Here is a 13,959-nt window from a genome sequence, read left to right as displayed (position 1 = left end):
GAGCAATGTTGTTTGTATTGGAGAATATGACCTCCCGCTGTCCCGGTGTCTTTGACATGCCACGTATGGTCTGACTGCAAGTATGAAGTAGCCACATGAGACTTACAAAAGATTTTACAATGTGTTAGTAAAGTGCATATTGGGTACAGCCGCTGGTCAGTGCTATTTGTTAAGACATATTACATGCTAGCTCAAAATAGCTGACCTTAGCAGTTTATATGAAAGAATAAAAAAAGAAAAACATGGGGGATGGGAGAACAAGAAGATCTTTCCTTCCATTATATATTAAGAAAAATGTTGCTTCTCTGCTATGCAACTAATTGTACTTTTCCCAAATCCTCTTGCAGTCAGCCCTGCGATATCACTGTGGATTGTTATAAACTTGAATTGTGTGTATGTATATATATATATATATATATATATATATATATACACACACACTCACCACAACCTACTTTCTATGTAGCTGGAATAATCCGGCCGAGGTTGATGGTTAGATGGTGGACTGCCTATACAAGTAATGTAAAGATCCATGTAGTTTTGAGGTACAAGAGTTCTGCTATTATATCTGTAGCCTTCTCCCTACCTTTGTTCACCAATTTACATCTTGACACTGCCCCATCACATGTAACTCTATCCTTAGTAAGGTAATCTCACGAATGGACAGGTCACCGCTCCCCACAAAATCAACATACTCTTTTTCTACTGCTGTCATCATTCACACGACGACCCAAGTGGCTTTGGAGTGCCAACCTTACAAAGTCACTTCCACCTATATGCATGGCCTGAATATCACCCTTACACTCCAAAGGATGGGTGCTCGTAGACAAAAATAAAAAGGTAAAGAGCAATAGAATGTCATATAGAGCATAGCTAGTGCAGGATGGAGGCTTTTGCTGTGCAGTTCCAGCAGAAGAGTGTCATTCAACTCACGTTACAAGATAAGACCTTCATATCCGTTCACTGGAAAGGCCAATTCACAATCGCATCTTGATGCAACCCTACATAGCTACCAAGTCATAGATGCATTGAGCTGTATCCATTCTCTGATTCCCATTCCTATGGCAACATTGCGTGCTGTAACCTAGCAAGGAAAAAATAGCTGTCAATCCCTAGCCTTCAATGTTTTCTGACCCAATAGATTCACAGAAGAACCCTGTTTACCGATAGCTAGCGATCATGCAGTGTCATCTAAAGCATGCAACACCCTGATCTTCTCGTAATGGTACCAGTAAAATTAATGTAATCCTAGGGCTGAAGGAGTTAAATCGTGTTCCGGGAAATAGGATCATGTCAGTGAAAACCGATGCCCTGTAATGCCCCAGCTTTAATTCACACTATCGTCACGGCTTCCACCATTCTTCTGTCATTGTGATGTTTTTGATAGGATCCCAATGGATATTATTTGGTTCCATTAACTTATAAAAGAAACCATCATGTTTATTTCTGGTACTGTAGACCTAAATAGCTGTACAAACTTTATACCAAAACCCCTAGTGGGAAATAAAAGTTGGGGAGTGAATCGTTAATTAATATTCTGTTTGTGAAAAATTTGAGGCCCAAAGAGATCACCAAAATACTAGATCTGACCTAATGTATGTAGAAGGGAATAAAGCACACCAGGTATCCAGCCATGGAATTCAATTTCTAAAAGACAGTGAATAAATTCAGTTTAGACTATACTATCATTTTGCCCGTAGAGATGCGTAAACCCTATTACATCTTGATGTTTAAGGACCATAAATGACCACTGACTTGATTAAACCATGTAGATAAAGACACACTAGTTGGCTGCTACTTTGACCCAGTCCATTCAGAAGACTAAAGCCAACTGCTTTTCTAAATTAAAACGTACCCATCGCCTACTCACAGTAGAGTCAGCCATTATATAATCAAATATTCATGAGAATATGGCAAAATACAGTCATTCTCCAATAGTTTCAATCCAACAGCTCATGCCTCTGCTGTGTGTATGTGATATATTCTCCTCGGGTGTCCTGGTTATCTGGGTGGTAAATTATACTTAAAACGTGAAAATAAATTCTGGGGACATGAGATTAACCTATAAGAAGGGGTGTTCTTTTAATGGGTTCCCTTATATAAGGGGCACATTGACACTACAGGACTTTCCTTCCAAGGGATACTTTTTTTCTGCAAGACTTTATTTCACTTAATCAATATTTCCGTCCAACAGGATAGTGGATGCCAATTTCATTTACCCACGATGCAACTCAGCAGGTCTCTTTCTTGCGTCTCACACCTCATGGCTGTTTAATCAGCTCCCCTCTAACCCAATTAGCTTTCAGGATCCCAGCCTGAGCAGCAACAGAGATCCTCAGTGGGGGGAGGTCAAGCACCAATGGTCCATGATTGGCTGTAAGAATGATATGTGACCTCAGAGTTTTTATTTTTTTTCTTTCTCCCTCCCCTAGCAGCATTGCCATGGCAATAAACGTGTCATTTTTCTCTTACTGCGGGGATGGAGAAGATATAAGTAATGAGGAAGAGGAGGGGGAGAGAGAGTTGCTTATGAGATGGGGGAAAGAGACACTTCCTACAGGGACAGAAAAAAAAAAGTTTGCACAGCACGGTGAAAGAAACAGAGACTCTTAACCCAAGAATTAGCTCATTAGATGATCTCAACAATGTAAGAGAGTCATAAAGGAGATTGTGGTTGGGGAAAGCGGTCAGGAGAAAGCTTATGATAAAGGGAACATAAAAGGGATCATAGCTCTAGATAATATATATATATATATATATATATATATATATATATATATATATAGTTTGGTTTTACCAGTCATATACTTTAATGATAGACAAAGCAAAAAAAAAAAAAAGAAACGTTTCTCCATAGAAGCAACTTGAGAAGAGGGAAAAATGTGGGACTTTTTTGGTATCACCAAAAGCCAGATAGGCTGAGACAGGCATATGTTGAGTATGGGTGTATTCTGAGATTAGGAAGAGGGTCTTCTCTTCTGATTCTCTCTCTTAATCTTCTTCCCTTGTCATACCCTTCTCACTCCCCCAGACTCATCCTCCTATGATCACAGGGTTAATACAGGGGGTGTAGAGAGAATTCACAGCTCACAACAATTTTTTTTTCTCTCTCCCCTCCTGCCCCTGTCTCTTTACTCCCTTTTTCCATGTTCTTTCTATTCATCATTCATTCTTCATCTAACATACTATCCGCAATCCACTTCTAATTTCTTCATAATGATTTTATTAACTTTTTAATTTGGATCATTCTTCCCAATGGCTTTTCTTTATTTTCGATATGTACCACTTTTTGCGTTGTTATTCTTTTTTAATTTTTGCCTATCTGCCAATCATCCATGATTCAATCACGGTTTTACCATCATTTCCTTTCATGTTTCCTTTCTTCCTCCCTCTATCCTTTCCCACGTCTTCCCCTCCTCACAGTTTTCGTCTGCCCGGGAATGTTACAAGAAATTCTAGAACCTACTTCCACCCATGAATCTGAGCACCAGTCAGGAGCGTGGTGTCGAGACCCCCTTCAAGCTGGAGAGCGTCTTTATGTTATGCCATGGATCCCCTACCGTACAGATACCTTAACAGAATATGCATCTTGGGAGGACTATGCTGCTGGCCGACACACCACTACATATCGTCTACCGAGTCGCGTGGATGGAACTGGTTTTGTGGTATATGATGGGGCTGCCTTTTATAACAAAGAACGTACACGCAACATTGTAAAATATGATCTTAGGACACGGATCAAGAGTGGAGAGGCCATTATATCTACAGCTAACTATCATGACACCTCACCATACAGATGGGGTGGTAAAACTGATATTGACCTGGCTGTGGATGAGAATGGTTTGTGGGTTATCTATGCTACAGAAGGAAACAGCGGGAGACTGGTGGTCACCCAACTTAATCCATATACTCTTCGCTTTGAGGGCACATGGGAAACCACATACGATAAGCGTTCAGCATCAAATGCTTTCATGGCTTGTGGGGTCCTTTATGTGTTGAAATCGGTATATGCGGATGATGACAATGAGTCAGCAGGTAACAGACTAGAGTATGCCTTCAATACCCATCGCAACCGGGAAGAGCCACTAGGAACGAATGGAGCCAGTGGTTTGGACTTTCCTAATCCATATCAGTACGTGTCATCTGTGGACTACAACCCAAGGGACGGACAACTCTATGTCTGGAACAACTATTTTCTGGTGCGTTATGCATTAAGATTTGGCCCACCGGACCCAGCAGAAGGTTAGTTTGGGGAAATTGTAAATGTGTGGGAACCTTTGCATGTTTCTATTAGATCATGAAAGTCAATAACATCCACTATTATCAGTATAAATTATGCCATAGCAAATATACAGTATTATAAAAAAGGAGAATAAGATGTTCTGAAGGGTCCTAAAACTTTCTACAAGAACGTATTTAATTATAACCTTAATCTGAAACTATTACTATAGTCAGATCTGATGAGACGTCTTTACTGGGAATTTAGAACCATTTCTTCCAATGCACTGTGCCAATCATAGGGCCTATTCATAGGAAAATATTATAGCAGGTAAAAAAGAAGAAATTGGAATAGAAAGGTCTTAATAATTCAGAATTTCTAAAAGCCTTTTGTTTCATCACAGTTGGAATAAGGTACAACAGTGTGGTCAAAAGATATATGTAAAAAATAGACAAGAGAAAAAAGTACAGAGAAGAGAAAATGATTGATAAAGTTCATGAACATTCCTAGTAGAAAAGAAACTACAAAGGCAAAAAGGGTCATCTATGACGGCACGAGTCATTTTCTATCTTAGCATGATACTTCACAGCTGCGGTGCTGTATATAGCTTTGTCTGGCAACTTGGGGTCTTAGCAAAGAGACAGTATTTTTAATAAACAGTAGATGATGTTCACATTTAAAGCTGAACTCTTAAATCTTGAAAAGATACGACTCAAATTAGATACCTCTAGATAACTCACTCATACTTCATACCATACTTTCCTGGGATCCATAAAGATCCAGGGTGGTGTTCAGTATGGTTTTCTCACTGTTGAGCTTTATTGTCTTTCCCAACATCTACAAATCACCACTGACTTTTCTTCCCTGACAGGAAAATAAAATGGTCCAGAAGGGTTAATGAACCAATGAAAGATTCACTGGTGACAATCTTTCTCCCTTTAAGTTTTTTTTTTGGCAAATAGAGAAGATCAGCTGTTTGGTGCCCGCACTACACAATGGATGCTGCAGGTGTTGGGTGCCAGCACCCCACTGATCAGTCTGTTTTGGCCTGAAAACCCTATTAAGTCTGCAAGCACAGCACTATCCAAGTTAACTCCATTGTGGAGATCCTACTAAATAAAAATAACTATAGAAAAGTTGATAGTATTCATGCTTTATATGGCTTTTTATCTATCATTTACTCTATTTTCTCTCTAAGACAGTATGGTCAAAATCCATGGCAAAACTTTGGGGTTATTCACAAATCCATGCGAAAACTTAGGAGTCATTTTGTTTAACAGACCCTATGGAGCGTAAAGGTGTGCAGTAAAATAACAGACCGATTGGCATCATGTATCAATATAATGCCGGGAGAGTTAAATGCTTAACCCTAAAAATAATGCTTGTTATATGACATTATTCGTTATTAGGCCATGATAGTATGGGTTTTCTGTATTCACATGCTCCGTGATTTACAGATTCTACAGAGCCTGAAACTGTGCAGTGGAATACGTGGCATCATATTGATACATGATGCCAGGAGAGACAAAAGTGGTTAAAACTACCTGGGACCGCACTGCCACAACTGCGCAGCAGTGCCAGTACAGTACTGGGAAGATTTAAACATTTTTAGCTCTCCCGGCATCATAAAACAATATGATGCCGCTTTTTCCACTGTACAGTTTCGTGTTCTGTAGGATCCGTAAATCACGGAGTATGTGAATACAGAAAATACATATCATGGTGTTAAACAAGAAATGTCATATAACAAGCATTCTTTTTAGGGTTAAGCATTTAAGACTTGGAGCCTTCGTATAAATAAAGGTGGATACACACATTAGATAAAAGTAGGTTGAGGGTTGAACAAATGACTGTATGTTGGACAATCACAGACATATCTATCGTTAAAGTTGTTAAACCTGGCCATACATGATCAATAAAACTAGGCAAAGTATGAACAATTTTGTGAGAATATTCTAATGTTATTATTTGAAAGTTCTAAGACTAATCTTTTTCAAAAGAATGTTTGTTTGTGTATGAACAATTATTCTTGAATGAACAATTATACGCTTCACTATGGCTCCAATATTTCCAACATGAACGATATCCTTTTGCACAATAACTGTCTGTTGTTGGTCAGCTACCACTATATTATTTGTCTTCCAAATTGATTTAATCACTCCCTCTCTAAACTGTGACCCTGCCATTGCCCGGCAACAGCACATACACTTTCCTACAATCCCCCTTGCTTCCAGGCAAAGTAAAGACAATCGATCAGTACTTCCTGGAGATTACTGTTGAACTGAGCATGCCTGACCAACTTTAGTGGGTCGTAACCAAAAGATAGAGTTGAGCGAACTTCAGGCATGTTCGAGTTAGGGCCAGTTCACACGGAGTAAAACTGGTGGAATTCCGTAGCGGAGGCTCGCACCTCCTCTCTCTGTGTGGAAGAATTGAAATGTTAATTCTTTCAAGCATAGAGGCGGGGAGAGAGGAGGTGCGCAAGCCCTCCCATAGACTGCCTGTATGACACGGAGACTGGCAGATTCTCCGCAGCAGAATTCCGTCAGTTTTATTCCGCATGAACTGGCCCTTAGTCTGAACACGAGCATTTGGGCTTTGATTATCGTTGGCTGCTAAAGTTGGATAAAGCCCTAAGGCTGTCTGGAAAACATGGATACAGCTTATAGCCATGTTCACACGTGGTAAGACACTGGCCGTTCTGTGACGGCCGGTAGTGGAGTACCGGCTGGGTGATCTTCACTGCAGTTGAATTCGGATGTGGGTACATCCGTGCGCGCACGCATCCGAATTCGCTACACTCAATGGAGTGTGTAGCACTGACAGGTTTTCTGCGGGCTCTTTTCATTGAATAGCAGCCGCAGAAAACTTACATGTCAGTTTCTAGCGACGCCGCTAGAGATCCTGGCCAGGGTGTATACTATGTGTATACACTCTGGCCGGGATTCCATAGAAGGCAGCACTACGTAAGCTATGTAGTAATCATGACCATTGTAACAACAGCCGTTACAAAGTGTGAACATAGCCTATGGCTGTATCCATGTTTTCCAGACAGCCTTAGGGCTTTATCCAATTTCAGCAGCCACCGCTAATCAAATGCCCCACATTCGTGTTCGGACAAACTCGAACATTCTCAAACTTTGCATCAACGGCAACAGGTTACCAAAACAATACAGGCTAATGGGGATTAGTAAGTCTATATCTTTCAAATAGGACATTTTATAAATGCCTAGAACAGCCTCTTTAGAGTATATGGAAACTTTAAAAAACATCAACTGTGGCTGACAATTTCGGCATGACCAGCTATCTTATGTGTATGGGGTCTCTTAACATTCACTGGCATATAATGTCAGAGGAAAGAAGGACCGGGCATGTTGAATACTAACATCTAATCCTTTTTTCTTAAGAGAGAAAGGGATGGGCACTGGCATGCTAAACATGTGCCGAGCATACATGTGTATAGAGGGTTGGAAGGAAGAGCTTTTTACAAGCACTAAGCAGACAGTTGTTGAAGGCGTATAGGCATCTTTTAGTTTACAATACGGTATAAGCACATTTGTCTAAAGGGATAAACAACTATTTGTCAAGTAAAATTTAACAAGGGACAATTATTTTGGCTGACCAGTGACACAACATCATCGACCGATAGTCATTAGTCCTTGAGTGCAAATGGTGCAATAGACCATTACACAAGAGATCAGTGAAAAAAAATCACTTGTCTGGTATTACAGAATCTGTATGGCCAGTTTGATTAAAACAGCCAATGTGCATCTAAATCTGTACGACTGCATCAGTGTATCAGTTGTTTACAAGAAGATCGCCTGTTTTTCATCAACCTTCTGATGTGCTTTGCCAAGTGAAACTTCAGTGCCATGCCACTCATCAGAAAACCAAACTATTTTGCAGTAGTTATACAAAGATGTTTCCAATCTGTGATACCCATTTCTGATATTTACACTGATGAAAAGTAATTTATTGTAGTGGAGGCTCTAGTTATGGCCAATGTATCAAAAAGTACTTTAAGTAGAGATGAGCGAACCTCGAGCATGCTGTGGTTGGTATGAACCCAAACATGCAGCATTTGATTACCAGTTGCTGAAGAAGTTGGATGCAGCCCTAGAGCTCCCTTTAGCCAGCGGTATTCAAATGCTGCACACTTAAAGGCGAAGTCTGCTGTTCTGAAAATCCAGTAGCAGGGGCAGTGTGGAATTTGATGAGTACGCACTTCTCCCCATGTCTACAGTGAGCAGCTGGAGCGGCTGCAGGACCACCACCATAAGGCATTATCCCCCGGGTTGTGATGACGTCACGACCTGGGGGAAAGGGCCTGTCTCGACTGATGGAATGGCCACTGAGCCAATCAGTGACAGGGGCGGTGCCCCGCGCAAGTCACTGACTGGCTGAGTGGCCAGTCCATCAACCAGGTCGTGACATGTACACCCCGAAGATCCTGGAGCTCAGCGGGGGTCGCAAGGCTGGTCCCACCGCTTACCGAGGGCACGGGGAGAGGTAAGTTCATACTGGTTATCAGATTCCTCCCTGCCCCTGACGCATTTTCAAAATGGACAGACTTCTCCTTATCACCTTTAGTGAAGTTCTACATTATTTTTGTATGAGAAACAACCTTTATAAAGAAGTTGTTAATATTCAGGAATGCAACCTGACTGATTTAACTTTTTATCTTTAGATGCATTTTTTTTTCTATATTATGACTCATTTTAGGCTGACGGCAATGTCCTTTAATAGGATTACTAGCCAGGAAATCTAATGTCCACAGCAGAATACTATCTCCCACGATCAGAACTCTATACGACCCAAAACCATGGCATGTTGACCTGCCGATTTGGCAAAATGGCAAGCTGCCAATATAGTCAGAGAGATGCTGCCACCAGAGCTGCATCCAGCAAAGCCCAATGAGGACTGCCCCCGTCAAAATAATAGGTCACATTCCGAGGGTTTTTCGGAATTGCTGTAATAAACATTCCTAAGTTTCATAGAGTCTTTTTATATGTATATACTCAACTTGTATTTCCATTGTGTACATGAAAAGGATGTTAGTTATAGATAACAGATTCATGTTATGCTCGGGGAACTGTCTGATTGATTTGCTAAACTTCTGCCTGCATCCTGAATCCTCTGCGCCCCTGCACTGCCCTTGATTCCTTCAGCCGTAAAGAAATAAACCTGACCTATTGTTCTAGTATACCCAATCTGAAAGACGTGCGCTCCCGTGGCATTGTTAAACAAATATTATCTTACAGCTGTCAACCTTCTCCGATTCCGGGGACATTCGTAGCGTTCAAAGGTTTTCTCTGTCAATGCCCTGTTTTCAAGTAATGGACAACTGTACAACTCTGGTTCTTTGCTTTGTGTGAGGACCGACTCAATCCTGCATAATAAGCTGAAGTAAACATGTAAAAATCCTATTGTCAGTGCTGTTCTCTTCACAAGAATACAACATCTAAAGTCTTCAGCTGTTAAAAAAAGACAGCGCAGATCAGTCAATATTTTTTGGCTCTTAACATTTAAAAAGGAAGCAAAAATATGTAAAATATTGATATTATAAACGTTACTGTACTGAAATATATAGCCATCAGTTATTGATAAAATCGGCATAAATCATGGTACGGTCTTCATAAATGTCCTTCTTTATCTGGATGCATTAGACCTACCTTTCTATTTTTAACCTATGCGCTACGATAAATTCTATGAGCACGGAGTGTACAAAAAAATATATATATATATTTGTTTGTGCACGGACTAATATTTTCTTATAGACTTTAATGTAGCAGTAGTAGATTCAAAATTCAGCTGTGTTTTAGACCTATTTTATTGTCGCATTTGGCTTTTATTTTATCGTCTAAAGGTTGAGAACATAAGAAATGCATTACCAGTATAAATGTATGAAATTTCCATTCCCTTTAAGCAAGCGGAGACAAATGAAATGAGAGGATGGCTAAATAGATAGAACTCCACTGATCAAGTTTCTAATATTCCTGCCACCACAGGGGAAATGAAATATTATATAGTGACCAATGACAAAAATGGTCTGACTGTTTTAGTTCTTTCAGCATGCTTTTTGCATCGGTACTACGCTACAGCTAATTTATGGAGGACCCAAACTCTGCTCTCTAAACTAGACATCCCCTTTAGGGTCTGTTCACACGTACAGACTCGCTGCGTATTTATCGCTGCGAGCTTCTCGCACATAAATCCACAGCAATACTGATTGCTATCAAGTCAATGTATGTGTATTCTCACTGCGTGTTTGGTGCGATTTTTACATGCGAGTTTTGATTTTTACATGATTTTCACAGGCGAGCTAACACCACAAAAACGCAGCTATTTTCATGGGAGTTTGATGCGAGTTCTGTGCGAGTTTTACGCAGCCAGCCTTTACATGTGAACAGACCCTTAAGGCTAGGTTCACACTGACGATTATCTGCCCATGTAATAACACCCAACAATCAAACAATAAACGAAAAATTATCTTTGGTAATTCACGATCGTCGATGATCGTTCGCATATCTGTTCGTTTGCCGTTTGCAAATAAAACTTGATGCATGGGTCATCCTTAGCAACGATTAACAACCGCAAAAATGATCGTTTATAACAGCAATCGTTGCATGTAATAACATCAGAATGGTTCACTATAAAATTGCTAGTTATCACAAGCAATCGATTGTTAGGGTATGTTAACACTGAGCAAATACAGCGGAATTCCGCAGCGGATCTCTCTGTCGCGGACTTCCGCTGTGCTCAGTGTCCTGCTGTGAGTGAAAGAGAGGGCTCGTGCTCCTCCGCTGCCACCACTCTCCACTCAAAGAAGTGACATGTTACTTCTTTGAGCGGAGAGCGGCGGCTGCAGAGGAGAGCGCGATCTTCCATAGACGGCAATGGGACACTGAGACAGGTGGGATTCGGCCTTTTTTGCTCAGTGTGAATATACCCTTATAGTGAATCTTTAAACTATAATCCCTCCTTGTAAAAGGGCCTTAAGGGCTGTTTCCTCCTCTGATATAATAACCAAAAAGAGGCAGAGTAGGCACACAAGTCTGACTATATATAAAAAAAAAAGGTACCTATGTATGTGATTTACAAGATATGGCTAGGAGAGTGAGCAAAAAGTGTTGTTTAAGTCTCCCTATCAGTTGAAAAAAAACTTGTGAGTCCTGTTCAAAGTTTTGATCGGTCGGAATTTAGGTGTTCTGGGTCTCACTGCAGGAGAAGGGTTTCAAAAACATTGTGGAGGTTTGAACACTCAGACCCAGACTGTTTAAAATTTTTCCCATGGCTCTGTGACAAGTCAAAGTTTTTTTCAGATGAGAGGGACAGACATCAATACACAGTCACCAAAATGTCTGACAGTGGTTGCCACTTACTGTAGGAAAGGTAGTTGGTCATAGCACAGATTACCACGACTAAACGGTTTCTCATTATCGATCTTCATCAATCATTATTGTGGTGCAGTCGGTAACTGTAAATTTTGCTCATAGTGAGACTTGCACAAAACATTAACGCCTAGGGCTGTCACTAAGCAACAATGATGCTCCTAGCCAGGCAGGGAGGAAATGATTCAGAATCTCACTGAACGATTTTTAGAACAATCGATACCAAGTCATGCCATGCAAAAAGACCTTACAGCGAACCTCCAGTTCTCTATAATAATGCAACATAACATAAAGTTCATATATTGGGGGAGATTTATCGAACATGGTGTAAAGTGAAACTGGCTCAGTTGCCCCTAGCAACCAATCAGATTCCACCTTTCATTCCTCACAGACTCTTTGGAAAATGAAAGGTGGAATCTGATTGGTTGCTAGGGGCAACTGAGCCAGTTTCACTTTACACCATGTTCGATAAATCTCCCCCATTGTGTTTTCCTTTGTCTTTTTTTTCTTCTAATTATGATCTTCCAATTCCTGATACTGTACTCTTTAAATTCTAAAATGACGGCCATCTTTTCAGACTACATAGTCTGAGATACGTATCTGTTCTCAGATGGACCAGTTTGATGATCAGAAGAGATGTTATATTATTGTTTGGGAGAAAAGTACTTTTTTGGGGCCTGGATGAAACCGCTATAGCAGCACCTCCTATATGTATATCCCTTTGTTTCATCGGGACGTTGGCTACTTAGCCATATACTGCAGCATATGTATAAAACTGGAAATGTTTCCATAATTCTTCCTATGTTTAGAATACTGCTGAACATTTCTTTCAGCGGCATTTAATCAGTAATAACAGAAATAATAATAATAATCGGTAACCACTGCCTTTCCTATATGCTCCATTAACAATTATTGTTATGTTTACAGCCATTTATGTCAGATGCCCTTCCTTATTATCTGTCATTACTCCAGCGCCTGTAAATGGGAGATTGTAATATCATATATTCAATGAACATCTTATGCTGCATGACAGCGTATTGTATTATTACAAACACTATTAAATGAATGTTAATAGTAATCCCAGACTAGTGCTGATGCGTGAAAGCTGGAAATAGGGGGTTTAAACTTTTAGATGTTTTTCTTTTTAGAAAAAAAAAATATCCGCCTACCTTCCCCAAAATATTCATGAGTTCATATGAGTTTATATTTATTTCGAGTACATTCCAAAAATCCAATAAAACTGTTAATCCTCTGCTTTATTATGCTATGGTAATGGTACGGGTGCAATCGTAGTAGAAGAGCCACCGGCTATAGGGAGATGTTTCCTGAAGTTATTTGATTCCCTTATAGAGGATATTTAATTCCAACTGAGACATATCGTATCATGCCAAGGCTCCCGGCTCTGTACTCCAGGAGGCTGGTGCCTAGGGCATTGATGGTGTGAGGGCTGAAGAGAATCAGTTTTATATCTATATTTTTTTTTTGGTGAGGGGAAATGGTGGCTGATCGTCAATTAAGTGACAAACCTTATTCCCTGTTAACCGTATATAGGATTGAGCTTTGTGTGACCATAAAGCATTAGGGAAGTACTGTATGCACAATAATGTTCCCTAGCTTAAATTTAGTCAACATTACCAACTAGCAAGGGGAAATTGTACTGCAACTACAAGCTATGGCGTATGAGAAGAGAGAACATAACACACAAGGGACATACTAGTGGAAATATATTAAAAATTCATATTGTTTTTGTTCTTTTAATTTCTTCCATCTTTTAAAAATAATCCATCTTTCCTGTTTTGCTTCTGACATTCCAGGTCCAGTTACTCCCACCCCATCAGTGGTCACTGTTACTCTACCTCCACCTCCCGTGACGGTCACTACTCTACCTTCTGCCACCACTACTGTCCGTCGGCAACCTCTCACAACACATCCAATAGGGGCTATAAATCAAGTAGGCCATGATCCTCCTACCCCAGGAACACGTCGTCCTCCCCCCTCAAATCATAATCCACATCCAGAGATTTTCTGTCCAGCCCGTGAGGAAAGAAAAGTACAGTGGCCGGCCACCCAACAAGGCATGCGAGTAGAGAGACCATGTCCGAAGGGCACCCGCGGTAAGTTGGTTTTTAATCAGTTATATGATAACAGTTATATGATTTTCTTACATATTCTGTGCAAGAATTCCTACCCCTTTTTAAAACCTCTGTCTGTGAATGGTAACTTAGGGTCCTAATAATTGTCCCCTCAGACGTTAATGTTGGCGGTAGAAAAATGGACAAGCATAACGATTTGGGCAATTTAAACCAAATTGTGATGGCTAGATAAAAATTAGGCTGGTCGTGTGAGGTG

General features: G+C 40.4%; 1 protein-coding gene and 1 long non-coding RNA gene across 4 annotated transcripts in view; one reads left to right on the top strand and one right to left on the bottom strand.

Annotated features, from left to right (window-relative positions):
• Positions 1–13,959, bottom strand: part of LOC138767929 (uncharacterized) — a 141,502-nt gene that overhangs the window by 63,689 nt on the left and 63,854 nt on the right. The gene's annotated exons all lie outside the window — the stretch shown is intronic.
• ADGRL1 (adhesion G protein-coupled receptor L1) overlaps positions 1–13,959 on the top strand; it is a 279,116-nt gene that overhangs the window by 241,835 nt on the left and 23,322 nt on the right. For all 3 annotated transcript variants that reach the window (XM_069945803.1, XM_069945814.1, XM_069945823.1), the window contains 2 exons: positions 3,424–4,242; positions 13,425–13,724. In XM_069945803.1, the coding sequence (XP_069801904.1) occupies positions 3,424–4,242; positions 13,425–13,724 (1,119 nt within the window). The remainder of the gene's footprint in view (positions 1–3,423; positions 4,243–13,424; positions 13,725–13,959) is intronic.

Source organism: Dendropsophus ebraccatus, chromosome 1 (genome assembly GCF_027789765.1).
Source record: "Dendropsophus ebraccatus isolate aDenEbr1 chromosome 1, aDenEbr1.pat, whole genome shotgun sequence".
NCBI classification, from domain to species: domain Eukaryota; kingdom Metazoa; phylum Chordata; class Amphibia; order Anura; family Hylidae; genus Dendropsophus; species Dendropsophus ebraccatus.
The sequence above is the reverse complement of the archived record's forward strand: the minus strand, read 5'-3'. Positions and strand labels throughout refer to the sequence as shown.